The 24871-nt window shown below is 38.0% G+C and overlaps 1 protein-coding gene across 5 annotated transcripts in view; it reads left to right on the top strand.

Moving 5' to 3' along the window:
- Nucleotides 1-24871, top strand: part of NEK11 (NIMA related kinase 11) — a 198672-nt gene that overhangs the window by 26345 nt on the left and 147456 nt on the right. For all 5 annotated transcript variants that reach the window (XM_016140280.2, XM_016140278.2, XM_016140279.2 and 2 more), the window contains exons 3-4: nt 11390-11555; nt 23980-24098. In XM_016140280.2, the coding sequence (XP_015995766.2) occupies nt 11390-11555; nt 23980-24098 (285 nt within the window). The remainder of the gene's footprint in view (nt 1-11389; nt 11556-23979; nt 24099-24871) is intronic.

Below are 24871 nucleotides of genomic sequence, written 5' to 3'. Positions count from 1 at the left end.
ATTTGAAGCTCAACCATAACAACAATTTTTGGCTATTGTATTTGTGTTCTTTTCCCTGTTTCTTATTTCTATCTTCTCTTGCTGGTCTCACTTTTCCCTTTTATTATATAAATTATGTCAAATACTCTGTGGAATAAGGCTGGGTATAAACACATTAAAGTGATAAATTATGTAATAAGACAGACTTGAAGGCTCAGTGGTCATCTGTACTTATCACTACTGGGAACAGAACAAGAGGAAACCAAAATAAACCACAGTTTTTAGGATGTGAGTCAACATTGTAAGGGAGATTTTCCTAATGGCGCTTCAAAACTGACTGGAGTCTTTGGGCCACGTTGGTGTTGGCCGTGGAGGGTGGTTGTCAAGTCTCACAGCCTCTCTGGATTCCACTGTCCTCACTTGTAAGGTGAGGGGGCTGGACCAGCAATGGTTCCCCTACCTTTGTTGTCAAATGAGATCTTATGCTACTTGGCGTGGGATGGAAACACATGCCCTCTCGCTTGGGCTGTTCCTCAACACTCCTCCCCATCCCCGCCCGCCCCCCGGCTCTAGAGAAGTCTGGGGCTCTTTAACACTGTCAGCCCTGGCAGTCTTCTGGACCCCTACTTACTCTACACCTTGCTGCCTGAAGTATGCTTCCTGGGCTATCAGCTTAGGGTGGCACCTGGGACCTTGTTAGAAATGTGGCATCTCGGGCCCGTCCTAGACCTGTATTGGAACAGAACCCCCAGTGATTTGTATGCACACTAAAATTTAAGAAGCACTATACTCTTAAGTTCCTGTGTCCTTTCTTTGAAGCTTCTTCAGCTTTCAGCTTTTTGAGTCTAACAATTCTTTTTCCTTTCATTGTATAACATGAAAACACTTAGGTTTATCCTCAAATAAATTCCAGAGTCTTTAGAAACAATGCTGGTGGAAAGCCATGCTCAAGACTCTGATTTTTTCAGTATCGTTTGCTCAGTGTTATGACTCGAGGAGGTAGTCTTGGTGCCAAGTTCCTGTGGAATCCTGGAGCAGCAGGACAAACTTTCACAGCCACCTCTGTGAGATGCAGCCAGTACCAAGGTTCTGAAGCACTTTGTTTAACCGGCTTCCCGTTACCCTCCTGACTCTGAAAAATGAAGCCTGTGTAATGAGAGCCAGGTTAGCCACGTGTCCCCTTGTCTCTTCCTCCTCTTACATGATAGACAGTAACTTTTTTGTATGTTACCAATCAGTGACTAAATCCATAGGCTGTCTGTCATTCAGGGAAACTAGTAGTAGATTCTAAGTTGAGCTCTGTCAGTAGGTTAAGCCCTGACTTTCCGTTGCATAAAAACATTTATTTAATTTTTCTTGGTATAAGTACTCAGCAAAAACATAAGACCCAGAATCATTTGCTTAAAGCCTCAAATGGAAGTATGCTAATACAGAGCCTTATTTTCTTTCTATCTCAAAATTTAATACAGTAACAACCTGCTTTATGCTATAAATTAAAGAGAGTTTTAGCACAAGTCCAATTACCGTGATGATGAAACAGAGACTGAAATTTAGAGGTACAGATGTTTTGCAATTTGGGCTGTTTTAATGTTAACTTGAGGATGATCAGCACTAGCTACCAATAAGATTAGGGAATTTTATTTCACTGAAACCCTAGATTATTTTTCCATTTTATATTTGGAGCACCAACTTTCTTCTTTTCTGAAGCACAATTTTATTTTACTTTAAGTGAGGCTTATCCTTTGTTGGTTTTACCTAGTCAAGGAAATAGAACTAATCGGTTTTTGTTGCTTCTTAAAATTCAGCTTGTCTCTGTGACTTCATTTCATGGTAGGCTTTGCATCATGTCTGATTATCATACTGAAATCCACAATTCTGGTATTTTTCTGTAATGTTCAAAACGAAAACCTGACAGGAATTCTGTATTAGAATGTTGCATCTTGAATATTAACCTAACATAAATTGTAAATTTGGAGCATATAATAATCATAACAAAAGCTAACCTGATTATCTATGGTAAATTATTTTTTCATATCCTTACTGACATTGTCATGCTCCTTAATTTCCTTGCTGACATAAACAGGATTTTTGTTTGCTCTAAGCTCAGTATCTTTCAATGTGTGATAGAGTAAACAAGTGATTTGCTTCAATATTTATTTTTGTTTTTAAGGCATATGAGTTTTGCACAATTGAACTTTTTAAAAACTGGCCCTCACACACACACAAAATCATACCTACAAAGTTGTGGCTCCTAAGTCAATCTCAAGTTTGGGACTTCAGACTGTGTAAAACAAAGTAATTCTTTATATTGGTAATTGTTTCTATGTTCTCTATCTTCAGAGAATTATGGAAAAAGGAATATTTATTATTATTTATTAAAGTATGCTTTCTTAATTTGGCAGAGGGAACATAAGAGAGAGGGAGACTAAATATTTTACAAATTTTTTTCTATCTGCGTTTTTTGACTTACATATTTTATTTTATTCTTTTTTGTTGTTGTTGAATTATCCTTTACCTTTTTCTTTTCTTCCTTGCCACTCATTTTAGATTACAGCCTGATGCTATCATAACTCCTATATCTATAATCCAGAGAAGGAAGGGAACAGTGGTAGAATTTTAATCATTTTGAATCCTGATACTTTCTGATAACTGCTAAAATATTTGACATATGAGAATTTTCAATTAATGATTAAAATTGTTTTAAATTATTTAAAGAAATACCACAATGTCTTAGTTTCCAGATTTACTAATAACAATTTCTAGTCATTTATCCAAAACTTTTCCTCCCTATAGATCTGTTTTTGTATAGTTCATTGTAGTTTATCATGAATTTTTGAAGATTCATACCAATGTCCAAGTAGAAAAGATCCAAAATATACCTTTTCCATTTAAATTAGGAAAGTTAGTGCTTTCTAAGTCAATAAGACCGATATAGCCTTTGTTCTCAAGGGGTTTTGTTCTAAATCTTATATACAGCACAGCAAAACCTGACTTCATCCTTTGGGTTTTCACAACCATAATCATGTAATCTGAATGGAGTGTTTACCATGGTCTCCACCTCTGCTTCTAATCTCTTCTTCTTTGAAAGTCTACTCTTCCTTCAAGTAACAAAGTGTCAGTATACGAATGTCTGTGGCCACCAGAATGGCTTCAACAATTGGAATTCTCTCTCTACCAAGAAGTCTAGAAAGGAGAGCAGATTGAAGGTTGACGAAGTTAGCAGATGAAATCATAAGGGACCGTGGTGTCTTCTCTTTTCCATCATTCAGCCTGTCCTTTTAGGGTGGCTTCCTTCATGAGCCCAGCTGGCCGCCAAAGTTTAAGGAGTCACATGAAGATGATAACATGCAGAAGAGTTATTATTAAAGTGTTATTAAAAAAGAGTTTTGTCCCATGCTTTTTTTTTTTTTTTTGGTCAGTAAGAAACAATTTTCTAAGAACCCCACCAAGAGACTTCTCACCTCTCACAAGCCAGAATTATATCACATGTCTAAACTAATCATTGGCGAGGGGCATGTGATTACAGGATAGGCTTAGATTAATTATGATAGTCCCAGGGGCTGGGGAGAGCGTCCTCCTCTCCAGAGCATGTGATGGTGGAGGTGTGGGGAGATGGGTAGACAGTCATCAGTACTCCTTAAAATAATTATGCCACAGTATTCGATGACCTTGCTCATCCGCATAAATAAGAAAAATGGAATTGGAATTGCCTGACCGCTTGTCTGGAGGTATGTGAGAAAAAGAGAGGGAAGAGGCGGAGCCATAACTGGTTTTGAGGAGGAAATTCTAGTTGACTCTACTATGTTCCTGGTGGTAAAGAAAACTTTTAGAGTCTGTAGAAAGAAGCTCCAGAAAGCTGTCTACAGTGAACAAGAGCCACTCGTGTTTTGGCTAAAAGGAGAGGGAGGGGCAATTTGTTTTCAATGAACTCTTTCATGAGACAGTCCCAGCAGCTGTCACAGAGGCCGTGATTTAGAAATGGAGGAAAACGCCGCCTTGTGGTGAGTGTACAAATGCACAGGGCTTTCCAGCATGGCAAGAACAAATGTGGCTTTTGCAGATCCCCAGTTAATCAGTACTCACTCATGGATTTATTGGCTTGGTTACACACTCTTTGGCCAAGCCCTGGAAGAAGGGCTTAGCACAACAGAGCAGTTAGACATTTTATCTCTTTTCTATATGACCTCCGAGGAGCCATCTGGCAAAGGGCTTGATGTGGTTCATCCTGTAGCCAGTTCTGACCTTGCATTGATACTAAAGATTCTCTGCAGAGAACCTGCACCAGAACTGTTTCCAGCCTTGAGATGTGTGCTCGAGCCATTTCCATTTTTTTTTTTTATTTATACAGATAGAAAAGGCATTGAAGTCACATGATGATTAGATATTTTTTATTTAGGCAATTTTTGCCTTCAAACCTCCTACTCCTGAAATTTCTGTTTACTCTCTTCTGTTACTTCAGGGGAAAAAAACAATTTGCAGAATTTGTTATGGTACCAGCATTGAAACACTGCGTGGAAGTTGTCACCACAAATGAAAACATAATCTAGACAGGAGCCAAGAATAGCATATTTGCCAAACAAAAATTCCTGAAATACTTCTACTCTTATTTGTTCATTATCGGTATTACTATTATTAATTATTTATTCTTTGCTTATTATCTGTATGTGATACTCCTTATGCTGCTAATGTGTTTGTAAACTAAATCAGTCTTGAAAAGCATCACAGAACTTATCTATAGGTTACAATCGATTTGCACTTTCATTATTCAGTATTCAAGACACTTCACTTTGTCTAGAAATCACTAAATCCTAGCCATCTTTGGGTATATAGATAAAATAGACCAGAATTTAAAACGGAGGACATTTTCTTTATTTTTATCCCTGTGGAAGGTGGTGTTTAGTGCCCTACCTGTATTCCCCAGGCTAATATTTCCTATGCGGGGACCCAGCCTGCAACTGCCGGAACCTGCAGTTCTGCCTGGGGCCTCTCTGTGCCCCCCTGTGCTCCATTGGGATAGAAGAGTGGGGGTGCTAATACTCCCAGGGAGCAGCCTTAACCAGTGAATTAAAGGAAGGAGTTGGTCCTTGCCCCTCAGGCAGGGGAACTCAGAGGAGTGATGTACACTGGCTTCCAGAGTTCCTCCACATGAATGAATGAAGCCACAGTTGCCCACAGTGGTGACCGGTTTGACTATAGGCCCTAGAATAGCCTCCCTACCTTCATCTCACTTCCCCACCCCCTTTTACTGCCCACATTGACTGCTTGCATTCTAATTCTTTTCTCAGGGTTTCTTTCCTGGGGACCCCAAGCTAAGAGTCTTAATAGGAGAGTTCCTTACATTTATTTTTAAAAATCTTGTTATACGAAGCATAAATGCTGTTTTAGGGGTGGATAAAAATGGGAATACATAAATGGGTTGGGAGGAGGAAAGCAAGAAATGATTTGGGAACCTGCTAGTTTTACAGATATTTTAAAATGCAGTACCCTTTCCTGTAACATTTTCATTCCACATTTCAGAATGTATACTCTGTAGATGTGTGTGTGTGTGTGTGTGTGCGCGCGCGCACGCGCGCACGTGTGTTACTCTATAAATTCTTACATAGTTTCTAAAGTTTTTTTTTTTTTTTTGTCACATGCTTATTAACTTTCAGAGCCTATTAAAGTAATGGAAATATAGACATTCCTCTACTAGGTATTGATTATACAGGGCAAATAGAAAAGAATAATAAATTCATTTCTTTTGTTCTATGGCACCCACATGGGGAAAAGGAAATTCAAAATACTACAAAGTAGTTTCCATGTGCGAAAGTCGAATGTCCTGGGGCTCTAGTCTATAGATTTGGCCTGTTTTCCTCTCCTCGGAGAAGGGTTAGGGATCCCTATACTCATCTCAGCTCTATTATTGCATTTATCATGAAGTCATTCAACTATTTTTATACTTATTGGCTTCCCCTGGACTCTCACGACGGGCAGGAGTTTTATCTTTTTCGTTTCTGTATCCCCAGCACATGACATTGTGTTTGGCATACAGAAGTCAGTCAGTAGAAGGTGAAATAACCAAAGTGTAGAATTTTCTACCTTAAGGTATTTGGTAGTGGCTTCCAGACTCTTTGGATGGAATTTGAAGTTGGGCTCGGCAAGAGTTTGCTCCTCAGTTGCTGATGTCTGCCATGGGCACCTGCCCTTGTCCCATGATGTCTTTTGAGCCCCTGATGTGTCTAAAATTCTGCTACATGCTTGTGGACAGGAGTGGAGAGGGAAAAGACCAGATGAATCCAAGTTCTGGCCCCTAAACGAGCTGAGATTAGAGATTTAATTGTTAAAAACTAAAGCAGTTCATAGATGATGGCATATGATGACCTATAAAATATTTTTTGTTCTTTTTCTCTGACCACAGTCATTAAAGACATGTTTTCGAATTGCTGAGAGAAGGAAAAACAACTGAAGTAAAATAAAATTCCATCTGATATACTCTCCACTAATGCCTATAATTTTTCTTTCAGCTATTTTAGGTACCTTTAGTTTCTGGCTTTTCCGCTTCTTATCAATGTGCAATTTTTAGGAATACAGCTCACTCTCCGACATTTTAACTTTCCATGCCCTTTACATTTTAAAGTTATATGTCATATTAAAGGGGATGGAATAACTTTCAAAAGGATGTTGGAGACAGAAACTGGCCTTAAATCCTTTAGAGGAGCTTAAGTTTTAAGACTCAAATAAATAAATAAAAACTATCCTAATGAGTCAAACCTTTGGAGGTTCACTTTTCTTTCCCCAAAGTGTTTATAGTGGTTCGTGCTAACACCTGAATTTGCTTATGTCATGTATAACTACACTGTTTGGAGCTCTCAGGTGCAGATAAGAGCAGCTCCCTGCTGCGTGGTTAAGCAGAAAGGGCTTTCTTTCTGGAGCACAGATAATACACAGCAGCATTGGGAGGCCTGGGGGAGCAGGCTGACCAACGGCTAAGTTTCTGTAAATATCAGCCAGAACCACACAACTGAAGTGACTTGCTGCCTCTGCCCCTCTGGCCACACTGTTTCTTATGAGACCTGTACTAGTGAAATGGAGGAGGCCCTGTGCCCACCCTGTTTCCTCACACAGCTCACACCCAAGGCAAAGTCTTGGGTGAGTGTGGGTGACTGGTAGAACCTAGGTCTCATATTGGTACCCCAACTCAAGGGAGGTAGGAGATGTAGGGTTTGTGTGTTGTCTTTTGATTTTATCTGGGGAGGACAGGACTCCACAGTCCAGGGATCTACTGCAATATAGGGAGGCTGTCTAAAGATGCTGGGCAGCCACAAATGACAGGTATCTGCTATGATAATGTCTCATGAAAATAGCGGTATGCAAATCGTGTAAACTGTTTGGCCTCTATTGTTAAAAAAAAAAATGTGTAGCAAAATGATGGAAATACGGGGTGGGAGGAGGGAGGAAAAAAAGATGGAAATACAGGAAATGTTAATGCTGATTATCTCTATGATGGATTGTGGATAATGTTTTTCTTGTGTTTTGTTTTCAAATATTTCTATAGTGAAACTATCTTTTCTTATAAAGTAGAAAAAATGAGAGCTTATAATTTATGAAAGTATTCATTAAAATAATTGCTGCTTTGCTAGATAAATGAAAACTCTATCTTAAAAGTCCTGAAGAGATTTAATAATCTCTCTGTTAAACAGGTGAATGCTGAATCCCTCCCCAAAATCAAACAATAAGCAGAAAATTACTCTCATGTTTAAGCTGCAGTTAAAATCTGTTTCCTGTGGCTTTGTCCTCAGTGGATACAGTAACTGCTGATCACTTTAGAGAGTCATACATAGCATCTTAAATCAGAGAGCCTTAGACATTATTTGCTCTAACTTTGTAGCATTTATCTTTTTAAAGATACGAACATACATTTATACACATATTTGTGTGTACTCATCTGTTTAATATCTGTCTTCTCCGGGAGACACAAGGGCGGGGACTCCAGCGCCCATGACATCACAGACATACAGTAGATACTATACAGGTGCAATGCATGATTGTTGATGGTTAAATAACAATGGAAGGGACCTAGCTAGTTGTCTCGAGACTGACTGTGTAACATTCCAGTCCCACTAGCTCACTGGCTCTCCCTGAGATGGTTGCAGCTGCATGGGATGCTCTGCAGCTGCTCTGTACTCCTCACTGGAGACTCTAGAGCCCTCTTAGGCCCATCGGCTTATTTGCCTCTTGAAGACCTTTCTTTGACTTCTGCCCTTTGCTGAACACCGGAAAATGTGAGCACAGTCTTGCTACTTTCTGTGGTATACTTTGGAAAGAGCTCAGGTGGGCTTGCAGGCTCCGGGACATGGACTGTTGCCTCCCTTCCTCTGGTCCAGAGGGTCTCTTTATCACCTGAGGGCAGGGAGGACACTCACCCATTAGTCCTATGTTCCTCTAGGTCTTTTCTCTTTGGCCTTGGTCTGCCCTTTGGAAAATCCAAAGCCAGGGATTTGACTCATATTCTCTGCAGTTTCCTGAGGCAGCATATGCTGCTGCTTCAGTGGGGAAAATATGAAAGGGGAGAAACAACCCCTGGTTAACATCTCAAAAATATCATCTGCCCCATTTGTACGAAAGGTGGGCCTATTTGAAAAGAATGAGATTAGCAATAGTTATTCCAAATTTCCAGAGTCACTTTCCAAAGTTTGTCATTTCACTACTGATTCTAGAAAGAAGCTTGCCACTCAGGACAGAAAACAGAAAGCTTGCAAAATGAGTGAGTCTGCAGGGATGCCTGTTTTTGCTGCTGTCATAAAGTTTCTCCCCAACGGTTTAGGGTCTGATAAAATAAATATCTGTCGTATTGCTTAGGAGTGGGTGACAGGCTGAGAGTCACTGAGCAGGTGACAAGCTGTCCTTGACTTGGTAAGTTTCCAGTCTTTGGCTGATATGGATCTCGTATTAGGTAATATGCAGTGAGAGTTCCCACTGTCAGTTAAGCAACATGATTTTAGGTAAGGAAGGTGGAATGTCTTTGTGTCAGCTAGGGATGATTTTATTAGACGTCGTCTGTCTTTATATACTACCTTCATCTGCTAAACTGTGCGCAAATGAGATTTTATGCTTTACTTTAGGATGCCAGGCCGGGTTCAGGTAACTATATGAAAAATCTCATGCTATGTTGCTTGGGAGTCGATGTTTGCAAGGAAAAGTATCTTGAAGCTTTTTACAGCATTTGTTCCTTCACAGCAAGAGAATATTACAAGTTTGTGTAAGGCTTTGTGTTGTCATGCTTAACCACTGTGACTTTTACAACTGCACGTTAGCTGGGGCACAGTAAATTACTGGAAAAGCACTGTGAAGATGTCATCGAGCTCTGCCTGCTGCTTCATAATCTTCAGAAGTTACAGAAAAACATAACTGCATATGTGATTTCAAGCTTCTTTTCATATACTAACAATCTGACATGTCACTCTTAATAAGTACAAAGTCATTTTTAACCAAATCCACGATAGGACAGTTTTTCCATTGAATATGCTAGCAAGCAAGCATTCCTCTAGATTCCACTTCATTTTCAAGTTGGGCCTAATAGGGCGTTATGTAACCCAACAAAACCAACGTGAAAGCACCGTGAGGGGAAGGGGAGCGAAGATTCCAACTTTCTCAATGGCGTTGTAGCTAAAGACTCCTGCAAATGACAGCAGAGCCCAGGAGACTTCTGGTGCAGAGCTGCCCTTCCTAATGCAATTGGCCAGCTCTTTGTGGAAATAACTCCTGCCTGCCATGGTTGTCTTTGGAAGCGGGATAGATTCAGAATGGGAAGACTATGAAGAACATTTTAAAAGAACACCGATTTTTACATTTTTAAACCAATGTTTTAGAATTGTCAATTACTTAACAATAATTTTGTTTGCAAGTTGTCATTATCAAGCTTTTTTGGTAAGCATTGACTTAGTTTTCCTAGCAAAGATAACTTTCACACTCATCTTTCATCAGTTTGTCATATTTTAGTCACAGATTTACAATAATGAGCACAACTGGCATAAATAAGTTTGGGAACAAACACAATGGCTTGGGTAAGCAGCACATCTCAGCCGAAGGGCGGAAATGGGCATGCCAGAGAGGGCGTGGGAGCCTCAGGCATTCACTAGGGCAAAGGCCGCTATCAGCGTCTGTTAGGAAAGACCGAGGGACTCTGGTTAATCTATGAATTGGTTAAAGGGCTTTTAATTAAGAGAGTTTCTACTATAAATACATTTTCATTAATATGCATAGGTAGTAACTCTTAAAGAGCATTTTTTTTTTTTTTTTTTTTGCAAAATGATTTCTAGTATAGGTTCTGTAGAACTTGCCTTAATGAACAGCTAAAGCTCCTTATAAATCAGCAGAATCTGTCTACAGACATAATTGGTACTCTAAAGTGCTTCTCCTCGGCAATCTATTTTACACTCTGGTGCTATAATTGGTTTGTTCATTAGACATTTTCTAAGGAAAAAATAGTGGGAAGAAATAATGTTTTGGTCCACCCCTCACTGAGTTATCACAATTTTTAAATTAATAATTTGGAGATTTAATGAGCTCTTGTTCCATTTATATTTGCTTGAGATCCTAAATACCTGTACCAAAATCTTTAGATATTTTTTTTCTTAAGTATAGGTAGCAATACAGTATGCTATGCCAAGGATAGTTCTAAAAAGAAAATAGATAGATATTGTCTTATTAATAGATTTGGAAAATTGCAGAGCTGAGAGACAGAATGAAGCACACATGTGTGAGTGTTATATAATAAATCGTAGTATACACACAGAGGCAGAGAGAGACACGGCAGAGTCAAAGAAAGAAACAGACAGAGAGAAAATAAGGCAGACACAGAGAGACAGAGTGACAGATATTATACTTATATTACATTCTATTACATTGTTTTTGTTACATCACATTATATTACATTACATTATATTCTCACACACACACACACACACACAGGTACAGACAAAGGGACATAAGGGCAGAGAGATAGACACAAAGATAGGGCTAGAAAAAGAAATTGAAAAGTAGGTAGAAACAGGAAAACATGTAAGATGAGAACGAAAACACAGACAAAGAAAGAGAAACAGAGATGCCGGGTGAGAGACAGAGACAAATGGAGACATCTGGAGAGACAGAAGAAGAGCCACCTCAGCGATATCGCTCAAGATCAGCTCCATCTCTGCCCTGTTTGTCCAAAACTGTAGGGCCACAGGTGTGGAAGTCGAAGGCCTTGGGGAGGCCGTTTCACTGGCCGGGACCAATAGGCGACACTGTGTCCTAACAGGCGATACCGGTCCTATGAGTAGGTCGTAACTTCGCTATTAATTAGACGGCCCTGCGCCACTTGTTCATATCTATCTATTAAATGTGTTTTTAGCTCTAAATTATTTAAATTTTTTTTTTTTTTTGGCTGCAGGAAGGTACTGAAGGAAATCTCTGTTGGAGGACTCAATCCAAATGAGACCGTGCAGGCCAGTTTGGAGGCCCAGCTCCTGTCCAAGCTGGACCACCCAGCCATCGTCAAGTTCCATGCAAGCTTTGTGGAACGAGATAATTTCTGCATTATCACGGAGTACTGTGAGGTGAGACTCCCATTTTTTTTTTCAAAATTTAATAAAAATATGTTTCATAGATAAAAGTTATCTGTAAAGAGATGTCTCTCAAAAATTCAGTTATCAAGACCTGGGATCTCATATCTTACAGCTAAAAATGATCATCCTTAGGTAATTGACAAATTTGTTTCTAATGAAGGTTTCTCTCCTTTGGGAAACTTAGAATGAATATATCTTAAGAAGAAATTGCTGCAGAAGAATGCTTCAGTATCTCTTTTTCTGGGGGGCATTCCCCAAACCTCTTACAATTGTCCTGGGCTTAGATGGACATTTAAGGGTCATAACAGAGGCCTGCACAGAAAAGAGGTACATCTCCTAAGTTCTAGATTCTAGCTCCATGGCTCGTTTTCCTCGTGGAAATCCTTCATATTGATTGATTTGTGATTTATGGCTTCAGGTATTTGCAGTTTTTCCTGCCACTCCATGTTCTTTCCAAGTGATAGTAGGCAGTACATCTTACCGATTCCCAAGTGTGTCTGAGGCCGCTTAGAAAGATGCCAGAGGGGGGCATTGACAAGGCACAGCTATAATGCAGGTCTGTGCATTTATTCCTGAGAGGCTAGGTGGAGGGGAGTTCCAAGAGTTGGCTGAGCAAGAGAATACCCAAATATGACATTGCTTCGAAAGTATCTCCCAGAACACTCTGAGAGCTAGCATTAGCCAAATGCACCTTGGAAGAATTTGATTCTATTCATATGTTAGAGTGTATTTAGTTCATCACCTGGGTGTTGCTGGGACCCAAAATTAATGATGCTGGGAAGAAAGATGCTCTTCAGAGTGGAAGACAGGCCTATTTGGGTCAGAAACTTGGGACAGCAAGAGGGTGCTGTGTGCAGAAAAGGGACAGAAGAAGCAGCTCAAAAAGAATAGGGATAAGAATAAAAACCAACCTCGCCTACTTTATACGTGAGCTGGTTCATCATCCAAAATGAATCCAGTTGCCAAGTTAAAATATCTGAGAAATTTCAAGCCTTAGAGGCCTGGAGGCTATCTTGCTCTTCAGGGCAGCCTGTCCAGCTCAGCCTTGCTGGGTGTTTCCCCAGTCAGGTCTTGCCTCTCCCCCGCTTGTGGGAAAACAAGAACCAGGACATTTGGATATTTACTTCTCCTTCATCCAGTGGCTTGTTTAGAAAATCAATAAAGTGATGAGATGTGCAAAGAAATAATAGTGAACAACTACTGTGGCAATTATGAATCTAATCCATGCAAAAACCATATGATCCATCCGCTGTAATTTAACTGTTTTTCTTCTTTTAGCCCCCAAACAGTGAATAAACTGTTTTATGTGGGAAATTAGTGACTCCTACTGCTTATTACTGTAAATGCTGCTCTTCTGCTGCTTTTGGCGCATTAAATTTTCCATAGACTCTTTCTGTGACATAAAATATTTTTCACTGTAGTCAGTACTGTCCAAAAGGAATTTGTAATGATGGACATGTTCTATATTTGTGCTACGTTCTATATTCAATACATAATCACTGGTCGCACATGAATATTTAGCACGTGGTGAAGTAAGGCTAAGTGAGATCGAGGTGCTCAATGTTAAATTTTATTTAATTTTAATTAATATATATTTTAATAACCATGTATAGCTACTGGGTTGGGCAGATCTAGATGATCAGCTGTAACTTTCTTTTCCTACATTATTTTTTTAATTTTTAATTTTAATCTACCAGAAAAGTTACAATAATAACACAGTGAACTCTCATATACCCTTTGTCTAGATTTCCCAATTGTTATCTTTTTTCCACATTTGATTTGTCATCCTACTTATTCATTTTTTTTATCTATCTATCTATCTATCTCTCTCTCTCTCTCTCTCTCTCTCTCTCTCTCTATCTAATCTATCACTTTTCCTAAACCATTTGAGTTTGTTAAGACATGATATCCCTTTGTCCTAAATATTTTCTAAGATCAAAGTCATTTTCTTACATAAACATAGTGCAATAATCAAAATCAGGCAAATAACATCGATACAATTCTAGTATATAATGCAGTGGTTCTCACTCAAAGTGTGGTCCCAGACCAACAGCATCAACATCATTTGGGAACTTGTTAGAAATAGATTCTCAGCCTCCATCCCAGCCGTACTGAAACAGAAATTCTGGAGATGGGATCTGGCAATCTGTGTTTTGACAAGCTCACCAGGAGAGTCGGAAGCACACTGAAGTTTGAGAAACACCCATCTAATCCACAATTCATAGTTAAATTTAGCCCATTTGTTCCAATTATGTTCTTTTTTTTTTTTTCTCTTGCCAGATCCAATCCAGGATCATTTGTGTTCATTTTTTTAAGCATTTTATTTTATTTTATTTCATTATTAATTTCAAGTATACAGTGCATTGGTTAGACATTTATATAGTTTATGAAACAATCTCCTTGATTATTCTATCACCCCTCTGACTCTCCATCTAGCCATTACATTATGGCTGACTGCATTCCCTGTGCTGTGCTCCCCAACCCCGTTCATTTTTAAATGCTGGTGGCTTCCAGGGCTGAGTTGCATTCCCTGAGGGGCGTTGCCATGGTGACGGCTGCTGGCTGGGCTGGCAACAGCTGTGGGGCTTCCAGGACTCCAGTGCTGAGCTGTCAGGCTGCCACTTCCTTGACTCCTGAGGAATGATGTGTGTGGATCTCTTCACTCTTGTTATTAACAGAGATATTTCTCAACTTCAGACCCACGTTTGTCCTTAACTCGCACAAGCCTGGCATTATTCTCTTTTTTATTGTGGTAAAATAATAATACTGGAAATGGCAGATGGTCAAGTTTGCACCTCATAAGAAAATGCTGTATCGCCGTTGAAATACTTGGTCTTTTTACCTCCAGGTTTCCTTTTCTGTAATTTAATTTGGGGCCTTGCAAGATCGAAATATATAAATGCATTTATGACACCGCTTCATCCACCACCCAACCCTTCGGACACACACATCACATTCGATTATGAGTGTGAAAAGCAAACAACCAAACTCTAACAACTTCTTGTTAAGACCTAACCAAGTCTTTGAGGGTGAATAGTTCCAAAACTATCAAAGTGGCAGAATATTTCAAACATTGGCATCTTCTATTCTCCCCCATCCAGGGGAAATGGAACTAGTTGCTGTTCCTTGTCCATCTTCCCCAGTTCACACCTCTTCATCTGTGTTTGGGCCATTCCCTTTCAGAATGTCCTTCTTCTTAATCCCACACCTCCGAATGCTACGCATCCTCCCAGGCTCAGCTGAAATGCCACCTTCCCTACAAAGACTCCTATAATCTCCTGCCTGGAACTCACTCCCCACCTGATCCCCGTCTCATAGCATTTTATCTCTTGTGACACAGCACACTACACGTAACCATCTCAGACTCTCAACATGCCCACATTGATCTTTTTCTGATTCAGTTTTCTATCACATTGTGGATCCACATGAAGAGCCATCAAGAAATTACCGCGCAGGATTTTTTTTTTTTTCCTGATGCATTCTTTACCACTTACTTCCAGCTGCCTCCCATCTCATTTCTGTCAAACACTGATGGTAACAAATAAAACATTGGATCCTTCTACCTGTCACATATGTCAAAAGCATTTTGCCCTACATTCTTTTGCTGGTGCACTTGACATTGTGCTGTACTGGGAACTTGTGAGATACTGCTGAAGGTTTTTCTTTCGGGTTCGGATAAGGCATTTCCAGAAACCTGGGTGTTAAATTAGTAGACAAAATAGAGAATAGGTGAGATCACATATCTTCAGGAGAGAGAGAACATATGACTATCAGGGCCAAAAACAGGAAAGATTGGACTTCTTATTTTTTGCTCAGTGATATTAACACAACTGAACAAAAATTCTATCAATATAATAGTGGTGCTCAACCTTGCCTGCACATTACAATCGCCTGGAGAGAGGAAAATCCCCAGACCTGAGGCCCACCTTCCAGAAAGGCTGATTTAATTGATCTGGGGTACGATCCAGACATCTGGATTTTTGAAAACTCTCTGGGTGATTCTGATGTGCAGCCAGAGCTGAGAACTGCAGTGGGGGCGGGGGAGGGGGGATGAGGGCGAAGAATGATTAGTGTGGAAACAGAAATAGAGTCACAAAGGAAAACAGTGTTTCTGGATCACTGTGCAAAGATTGGGCCCAGACCAGGGAACAGGGAAGTATGGCCCTGGTGGTCGGTGTGGTTTTATATTCAGGCTACCTAGCTTGGTGCTATTATTCATGAAAATTTCCCAACTTATTCCCCTTGCTCCCTGAGTGACCTTCTGGCTCTACATATTCCTCTTCTAACAGGAAAAAATATGCCGTAAACCGAGACAAGCTCCCAGTTGTCCTGGCAGTTCTAGTTCTCATTGCATGCAAATAAATTGGCATTCTAGATTATTTATTGGTTTCCTTATGAGTTTGAAGTTCACAAAGACAGTAGTAACCAAGAGTCTTTCCGAAAGTGATTACTGAGTGCTAACTGAGTGTCAGATACAAGTCCATATATGGCACGGGGCAGCAGAGATAATATGATATTTTTTTAACTAACCTGTATGGTAGGATAAACGAATTGTTTACATCAATGGCTAAAATATAAGGTAGGGGTGGTAACTGTCAATAAAAGGGTTAAAGTGTAATGGGAGTTTAGAGAAGAGAGAAATGACTTTGGACTGCGGGAACCATGTAGGGGTTGGCATTATATTTGAAGTACGGGAAAGATTTGGTTAAGGGATATGGGATAGCCCTTAAAGGGAGTAAAGTGATGAAAGGCTCGGAAGTAGAAAAGCATGGGCCATGATTTAGGAACCTAATACTTCACCTTTAATTGTAATGGGTTTGCAGTTAAGCACATTTCCTGATGTTAACAACTTCTATAACCGTAGTACAATGTTCGAAACCAGGATATTAATATTTTGCCATTTCCCCCCACCTCTTTTATCTGTTCCAGGATCCAATCTAAGATCCTACATTAGTTTTAATGGTTGTATCTCCTTAGTCTCCTCTTAATCTGTGACAGTTTCCCTTTCCTGCCACAGTAAGAGGAGACTAAGGAGGTGCAACAGATAAATGCCTTGTCATTTATAATCTTGACACTTTTGACAAGTATTGGTAGGTTATCTAGCAGAATGTCTCTGGCTTTGTCTGATGTTTTCTCATGATTAGTTTCTGGGCCACACGACCACGGAAGTGATGGTTTGTCGGTGTGTCATACGAGAGGGTACATGATGTTAGTATATCTTATTACAGGTGTTGTTAACTTTGATTATTTGATTAAGGTTCTGTCTGCTGAATTTCTCCTCTGTAAAATTACTATTTTCCTTTTTTGTAATGGATAAATGTCTTGGGGAAGATACTTTCAGACTATGTGACTATGCTAATATCCTGCGTCTTTCAATGGAGGTTGCCTGGAGCAATTTTTACTGTGATATTTAAGCAATAGTGTTTATGTATTTCCCTTGTTCTTTCTACATTAACTAATTGGGATTTTCATATAAGGAAGAGCTCTCCCACTGTTCATTCTCTTCCATTTATGCTTTCATTCAATTATGTATTTATATCAGCATGGACTCATGGATATTTTTTTATTTATGGCTTATAACCCAATACCATCATTATTTATTTTGTTGCTCAAATTGTTCTAGCTTCAGCTGTTGGAGCTCCTGTCCTTTTAACATGCTCCCATCACTTTTCAGGAAGAAGTGGATTTTGACTATTAATTCTATTTTATAGATGAGGAAACAGGACCCCAGAGAGGTGGAGTGATTTCCTGCAATCACATAGCTGGGATATTGAATTTCACCCAAGGGAGGGGTATTCGGAAAGCTGCTCCTATTTTAAATTTTTACTTAATATTCAGTAGAATCAACATATAGTCCATGGTTCTTACCTTCCCAAATATATAATTATCTACTTCTACATGGCCACGCATTAGTAGAGAATGACTGTTTTACTGTTCATATTAACAATGTTAACCCAACATGTTTCAAATAATAGCTCTAAACTAAATACAGATTTCAACACAGCCACACACTAATCAAGCCTGACTATGTGAATTATCCAAAATATAAAATGGAAACTCTCAGGTATAAGATGAATAAGTTCTGGGATCTAATGTGTGCAGCATGGTGACCATAATTAATAATATTGCACTGTACATATAAAATTATTTTATTAATTTTTATTATGGTGACATTGGTTAACAAAATCCAGTAAGTTTCAGCTGTACAATTTAACAGTAAGGCATAGATATTGCATTGTGTACACCTAAAATTTGCCAATAGAATAGATCTCAAATGCTCTCACCACACACACACATACACACACACACACACACACACAGTAACTATGTGATATATTGGATACATTAATCAAATTGACTAGTAATCATCTCCTAATGCACATGTACATGTACTTGAAAACTACTTCTTTTCTTGTCTTATTAACATTTATATTCTGTATCTTTATTTCCATTTATATGATATATATATATAAACATGGAAACATATGTATATCAATTTGTACACACATTTTCATGTGATATTATTAATTATTTTATTTTCTCTCAGTAGGAGACTAGATAGAGTTTAATATAGTGGGAAGTGTGTGGACTTTGGCATTACACTTACTTCTGTTCAAATCTTGGTTCATTTCCTGGAGCAAATTATTTCATTCTCTGATCCTTTTCCTGATCTGCGATAACGCTGAAAAAAGTGGCTATCAGAACTTCACACCTAGTAGACCGTCAATAGTGGAAGTTGTTATTATAATAGTTTATTATTTCATTGCTCTTCCCCTCCCCTCTTTCCAGTTATTTTCTGGAAGGCAAGCTAATTTTAACCTCTGAATTTTTGACTTACAGCCTTCAGTGTGAGGATTCATGACAGCGGGATGGCAGCATACAATTTTTTAAACACTAATGGAGCTGATAGCAACTTTCAGGCAAATATTTGCCAAATATCTGTTTGTACTATAAAAAAAGACAATTTGAAATTTCTCTTATGTTTCTTGCTGTTTAAATAAACCGAGGAAGTGGGTTGAGTTTTACAATCTTGAAATTCTAGTGGGTGTCAGCAGACTCTTGCAAGTGAACTTGGCAGTAACAAGTAGCCAGCAGGCTAATTAGCTCTCAGACAGTCCTTACAACATCATACTGGGTGTGTGTGGGGTCTACAGTTAGAGACAAACCCTTCTTTGTACTTCAAAGTCATTATTTATAGTCCTGAAGCTCTGTCTGGGGCCACCACCACTCAGAATTGGTTGTTTATGGATGAAAGATACTCTTGGGATATTGATCATTGTGACATTGATTAGTGGCCATCTCTCTTAGTCTGTTCAGGCTACTATAGCAAAATACCATAGACTCAGTAGCTTATAAACAACAGAACTTATTTTTCACAGTTCTGGAGGCTAGAAGTCTGAGACTGAGGTGCTAGAAGATTCAGTGTCTGGTGAAGGCCTGATTCCTGGTTCAGGAATGGCCATCTTTGTTCATGGATGGCCATCTTCTTGCTGTGTCCTCATATGGTGGAAAGGGTTAGGGAGTTCTTTGGGATCTCTTTTATAAGGACAGTGATCTGATTCACGAGGGCTCCACCCTCATAATTTGATCACCCAGTGCCCTGCCCCCATCTCAATATTATCACACTGGGTGTTAAGATTTCAATGTATACATTTTGGGGACACAAATATTCAGTCCATACCACTGTCTTTCCTGTTGTGTCTACACATCAGGCTTGCTTTACTAGAGCTGCTGCTGATTGAAGGAACTAAGTGTTATCTGAAGAGATTACCAATGCACTAATATAAAGCAATTTATAAACTCAGTATAGCTTATTGCATTTGGGGTATGGCTTTAGCTGACATATGACTTTATAGAAATATAAGTGTTCAAAAATAGAGTCAGGATAATCCACTTAGAATGGCTTGTTTTAAAAAAACAATGCAGTGATTTAAAGAAAAAGAGTTATTTCATGTCACTTTCTTAAGATAAAAATGAGTTCTACTATTTTATTCTTATTCATACACATTTGCCTCAGCAGGAAGAATACTTACTTTCTCTAAAAGAATTTGAAAAAAATATTAGCAATTAAACCCAGGAATGCTTATCTATGGTATCAGACATACATCTCATGATACTACATGGCATTCTTACTAACTATTTAGAAACTGGATTTTCTTATTTTGCTCTTAAGAACATAATATATATGGCTTGACATTTCCCCCACTTTTTATGTACTCTATTACAGTGAACTTCTAAAATTCTAAGGAACTACTTCAGGTTCTCCAATATCATGACAGAGGATCTCCTTCCCCTGACTCCTCTACCTCTATTTATAATATTCTCCTAAGTAATGTCATAGGCTTTTCGTTCTGAAATGATTCTGATTCAACTCTGACTTTCCCAAGTACGTCTTTTGCCTTTAGAATTTTTCAAACTATTAGACAAAATGTTTCCATCGTTGGGTGAAATATTAAGTATATAGCCCATTTGTAGTGTTATCTAGCAGCATTTTCTTAAAGTGTGGTCCATGGAGCACCTGTTCCAGAGTCACTTAGGATGCTTGTTAACAGATTCCTTGGTCCTCCCCAGATTTACTGAATCAGAGGCTCTGTTGATATGGCCCGGGAATACACATTTTAAACAAGCAACTTGGATGATTCTGATGCATGCTAAGCTTGAGGTCCACTGGAAGACTGTTTTAGAAGCTTATTTAAAGGAGACATAGAGTGTGAGGGAACAGCATTTTAAGATGTTAACCAAATGAATTAATAAGGGGCACTTTTTCATTTTAAAATGAAACAGGGCAGAACAATTTTTCAAGCTCCTTCTAGTTTTGAAATCCTGAGATTATTTTGTCCTTTGTATATGCCCTGAACATTGCAGTTTCATTGTATTCAGGCTTCTGAGAAGGCTCACTTTGGCATTTTTAACTGGTTGTAAGTGCTTCTGTTGATGACTTTTTTTAAAAAAAAACAAATTAATTTTTAAGAATCAAATCCTTTTAGGTTTTAAAACTTTTTAATGATAATCAAAGATGATATTTAGAAACTGTATTTGAATTGTTTTTCATTTCTTCAAGGTCTTGGCATTTCAAAGTCAATCTGCTGTTAGCTAACTGGGACAGGGTGGGGAGGAGTTTCTGTTAATCCATCAAATGGTGTATTTTGGGATACAGATTTTTGAAACTTTAAAAGTTAACATCAAGGCTTTTATTGCAACTTTCAAGGAGTGATAACACTGAAGAAAAGCACTTTTTTTTTTTGTCAGCAATATAGACTTAAGGCAAGCAATATTAATATTAGTTCAAATTAAAGTCAATACTCTTTTCTTTAAAGTTGTTTTAGCAATAAAAGCATTAAATATTTCTCAAAGACAAATTAAAGAAACATAATATGCAGATATTACATTAGAACTTTTTAAACTTAGGTCTGATATTTCATCAAAAACATTTGATTTTTACTTGGAAGATGGCTTAGAGAAAGAAAGTAGTAAGTGCTTTTCATATTGCTGAGTTAAAATCAGACTACTTCACAAAAATTGTAGTTCTTTGTTATATAAAAGCATAATATGTTGTGTGAGTGACTTGACTACCTTAATTAAATCCTAAGAAAATAATCTACAGAGTATTTATTAAAGAGCAAAGTAAATACAAAACAAATAGTTTTTCTTGGAGATAAACATGCAAAATGAAAATTGTAGAGGAAGTAACTTGAGGAGGATGAGACCCAGCTCTCTGCTTAATTTAATCTTTTGGTGTTCTATCTTCTTGTTGATTGAACATGTCCCTTGCATAATACTAAGAAGTAATACATTCCTTCTTTTTCTGCTTCTCCCAGAGAGCAATGGGGAGTTTGTGTATCCTTTTGACATTGCATTTGAGACCTACTATTAAAGGCCCTATTTTTTTCAATAGTCTAAAATATATTTTTATTTAGTCACAGGAAATTGTGCACACATTTAATATCAATGCAGGAAACAGATAAACAACTTCTACTTACTGCTTGGGGGTGACTGTCAGACTGACAATAAATGTGACCCAAGGAGTGTGCTCTGCAGATGCAAAGGCCATTTTTATAGGGATAATGGTACTCATGTATGACCTTCCTAAAGTATGAAACGTTAGGTTGAAGCAGACAGCTTCGTTGATAATTCTTTAAGGCAAATTTTTGTTTTGTTTTATTTTCATTCTTCTTTCCCTCCCTTCCTTCATCCCTCTCTTCCTTTCTCCGCTCCCCACTTTCTTCCTTCCTGTCACCCCTCATATGAAACTATTCAGGAAGGAGATAACAATATGTAGATAATTATCTTTTTGCCACTGGAGATATTTTATCACATTCAGAGACTCTAAATGGGTTATTAAAACAACATCTGTTTTTTGTTTTAATTTTTTTTCTCTTTTGCGTGAGAGAAAGTTTTGCTAGAAACCCCTTAGATGGAAAAGGAAAATGTATACATTTATAGCTTGCCTTTCATCTGAAGGGATTTTGTGTCTACTTCACAGGATGTTATAATAATCTATTGTTAAAAAATGATTTGTGCAATTTATAGAAACATTGTGACAGTACAGCTTATGTGATCCAACAGAATGTTGATAAACTCTAGGATCAAAAAGAGAGGGGGAAAGTATGGAGAATGAGAAGGAAATGATGATCTTTTTGACAAGGAGGCAAATATTCAATTCACTGTATTTGTAAATTTCAACAAGCTTTGATCTCCTTGTCCCAGAAAAATCCAATAGGAAATTGGGTTTGAGCAAGGGTACAAGTTGAAGGTTTGATTACCATTTTGACTTGCCGTGCTCTGTGTAGAAGGAAAGAATATGCTAGGCAAACATGTGCACATTACACTAAAAGGAAATAAACACATTACAAATCAGTTATTCTGTTGACTTTATGCTGTTTGTTTAGAAGTAATTTCTCTTTGATTGTTTCACTGCCTGTAAATGCTTTTCTTTGCATCTAACAATGATGACTCTGTCAGGAATAGTCTGTGAGTAGCTTAATGTTTGGCTCTCATTCTCTTTATGGATATGGCATGTCCCTCTTTTCTCTTCATGGGGCCTGTGTGTACATCCCTAAAGATCAAACTAGAAGCAGTTAACCCATTTTCTTCAGAGGAGTACTTCTTGAATTGTCTCTAAATTTTCAGTGTTTTAAGGTAAAAGGTATCAAGTATAAGGGTTCTCTAAGAGAATTTAACATTTTTTGTTTTCATTTCTATGGTAGTTAAATATATTACTATAAGCATAATCAGAAAGGGTCTTATACTCTGCCAGGCAATTTTAGATGTTTTTCATTTGTGATCATGATTCATTTTTTTATATTATTTTTTACCTATCACCAATAAGTGGTAGGACAGAGACTGACTTAATATTTAAGTGATATGTTTGGATCCCACATGAATCAACATTCCATATTCCTGAGAGTTTTGCTGTAGCTAAATAGAAAAAAGTCATTTCAAGGTACACGTTAGTCCGGGCATGCCAAACTGAAAAGAGTCTGTACTCCAGCAGCCAACACTGTAAGCACAATGTTAGCACCGATTTAGTTTCACCAAAACATCTTAACTTTGTATTAAATTAATATCATTAATTTGAATTGTATTGGCTTTATATTTTTAATTCATATACATGTTATGCTTCTATAGTTATATAAAGCTCTAAGCATAAGGAAAGTTATTCCTATTTTTATGTGGGTACATATAAATGTACAATGTAATGAAATGTAATAAAAATAAATTTTTAGGTAATATTTAGGTAATGTAATAAAAATGAAACCCCTTTAGAATGGATTTGTCTTTGAGAGATATCAAAGATAAACACAGCCAGACATTACTTAAAGTGATGAAAATAGAGTTTATTCAGTATTGACTGACAGTAGGGAAGAGAGCTGAGTTCCATTCTGATATGTGCAGAGGCGACTGAAAATGGGGGAGGGAGGAAACGATGGGAGTCTGAGCAGAGTCAGGGAAGTGAAAAATTCCAAAAAGCAGGAAGAGAGTTGGTCCATGTGTATCTGGGTTTGCTAACTAGCATATACACAAGTTAGATTCCTACTCTACCTGGAGCAGGGGAGACAGGACCCTATCTTGAGGTGCTGGCTGGAACAAACAGTAAATTCTTTTGGTAGTCTTGAGTTTTCTCAGGTGGACACTTTAAGAGTCATTCTAAAAATGTGGCCTTGAGCTGTTAGAAATATGTTAGTATTTGTTCAAGTCTTCATAGAACAAGATTGAGGCCTACTCAAGAAGAGGGCTCAGAGAAGCCTGGCTAGAATTTGGTCAAGAAGAGACCAAATTCTGTCAGTGATAGTTAGAAAGTAGCAGTATGCCCTCACTTTCTTATGATAAATGGTGACTACTTCATATTAATTTGTTGAGAGAGTTTGTTTTAAAATCTTAATTAAACAGAAGAAATTATGCAATTTTATTTCAGGGCCGAGATCTGGACTGTAAAATTCAAGAATATAAAGAAGCTGGAAGAACTTTCCCAGAAGGTCAAATAATAGAATGGTTTGTCCAGCTGTTGCTGGGAGTTGACTACATGCATGAGAGGTATGTTTCTTTGTTACTGCGGGACAGGATTTTTTTTAACAGTCATGTCTGAACTTGAAAATGAAATTTTGGGTGGTAGAATTGAAAGGAAGCAAGACCAAAAGGTAAATGACTGTAGTTGAACATCTATAATATGCTTTTCCATGAGGAAACTGTTGAATGATTATATCTAGATGATTTGCTTGAATAGCTTTTTGTTTTGTTGTTGTTCTAAAAATCAACTTGGCCTTGAATACAAGACAGAAACTTATATTAAACACATTTCCTGTATCTGATCATATCCTGTGAATCACAGTGATTCTCAGATACCTTTAGCCTGCTATGAATTTATTATATCTTACAGCAAGCTTGAGCTATAAATTCCCTAGGATGCTACAAATGAATTGCATGGTCACCTTGGAATGTGTCAGTGCACACTTAGCTGTGTTCGCTTTCCAGTAATTGAGGTAGAAGATATTCTCTGGCTTCAGAGATAAGTTCTCAGACCAAAAGTAAATTTTGACATGAAATATCTGATAAAGAAGGTCAAAGTATATTTTATGACTTCAATTATCTATAATTTATACTTATAATCTCTGACTGAAAAATGTATTTTAAAACTTTTTATTATTTTTATATAGGCCAAAAGCAAGGAGTTTTAGATGTTAAATGTTTATTAGACGCATAAAATGGTATGAACACTTTTGAAAAGATGAACATACGTAAACGAATAAAAGTAGATACTCTGAGATGTCCATGTAAGCTTTCAACTTAGGAGCAGGCAAAACATGTGG

This window comes from Rousettus aegyptiacus, unplaced genomic scaffold (assembly GCF_014176215.1).
Source record: "Rousettus aegyptiacus isolate mRouAeg1 unplaced genomic scaffold, mRouAeg1.p scaffold_m13_p_4, whole genome shotgun sequence".
Classification (NCBI taxonomy): Eukaryota; Metazoa; Chordata; class Mammalia; order Chiroptera; family Pteropodidae; genus Rousettus; species Rousettus aegyptiacus.
The sequence above is the reverse complement of the archived record's forward strand: the minus strand, read 5'-3'. Positions and strand labels throughout refer to the sequence as shown.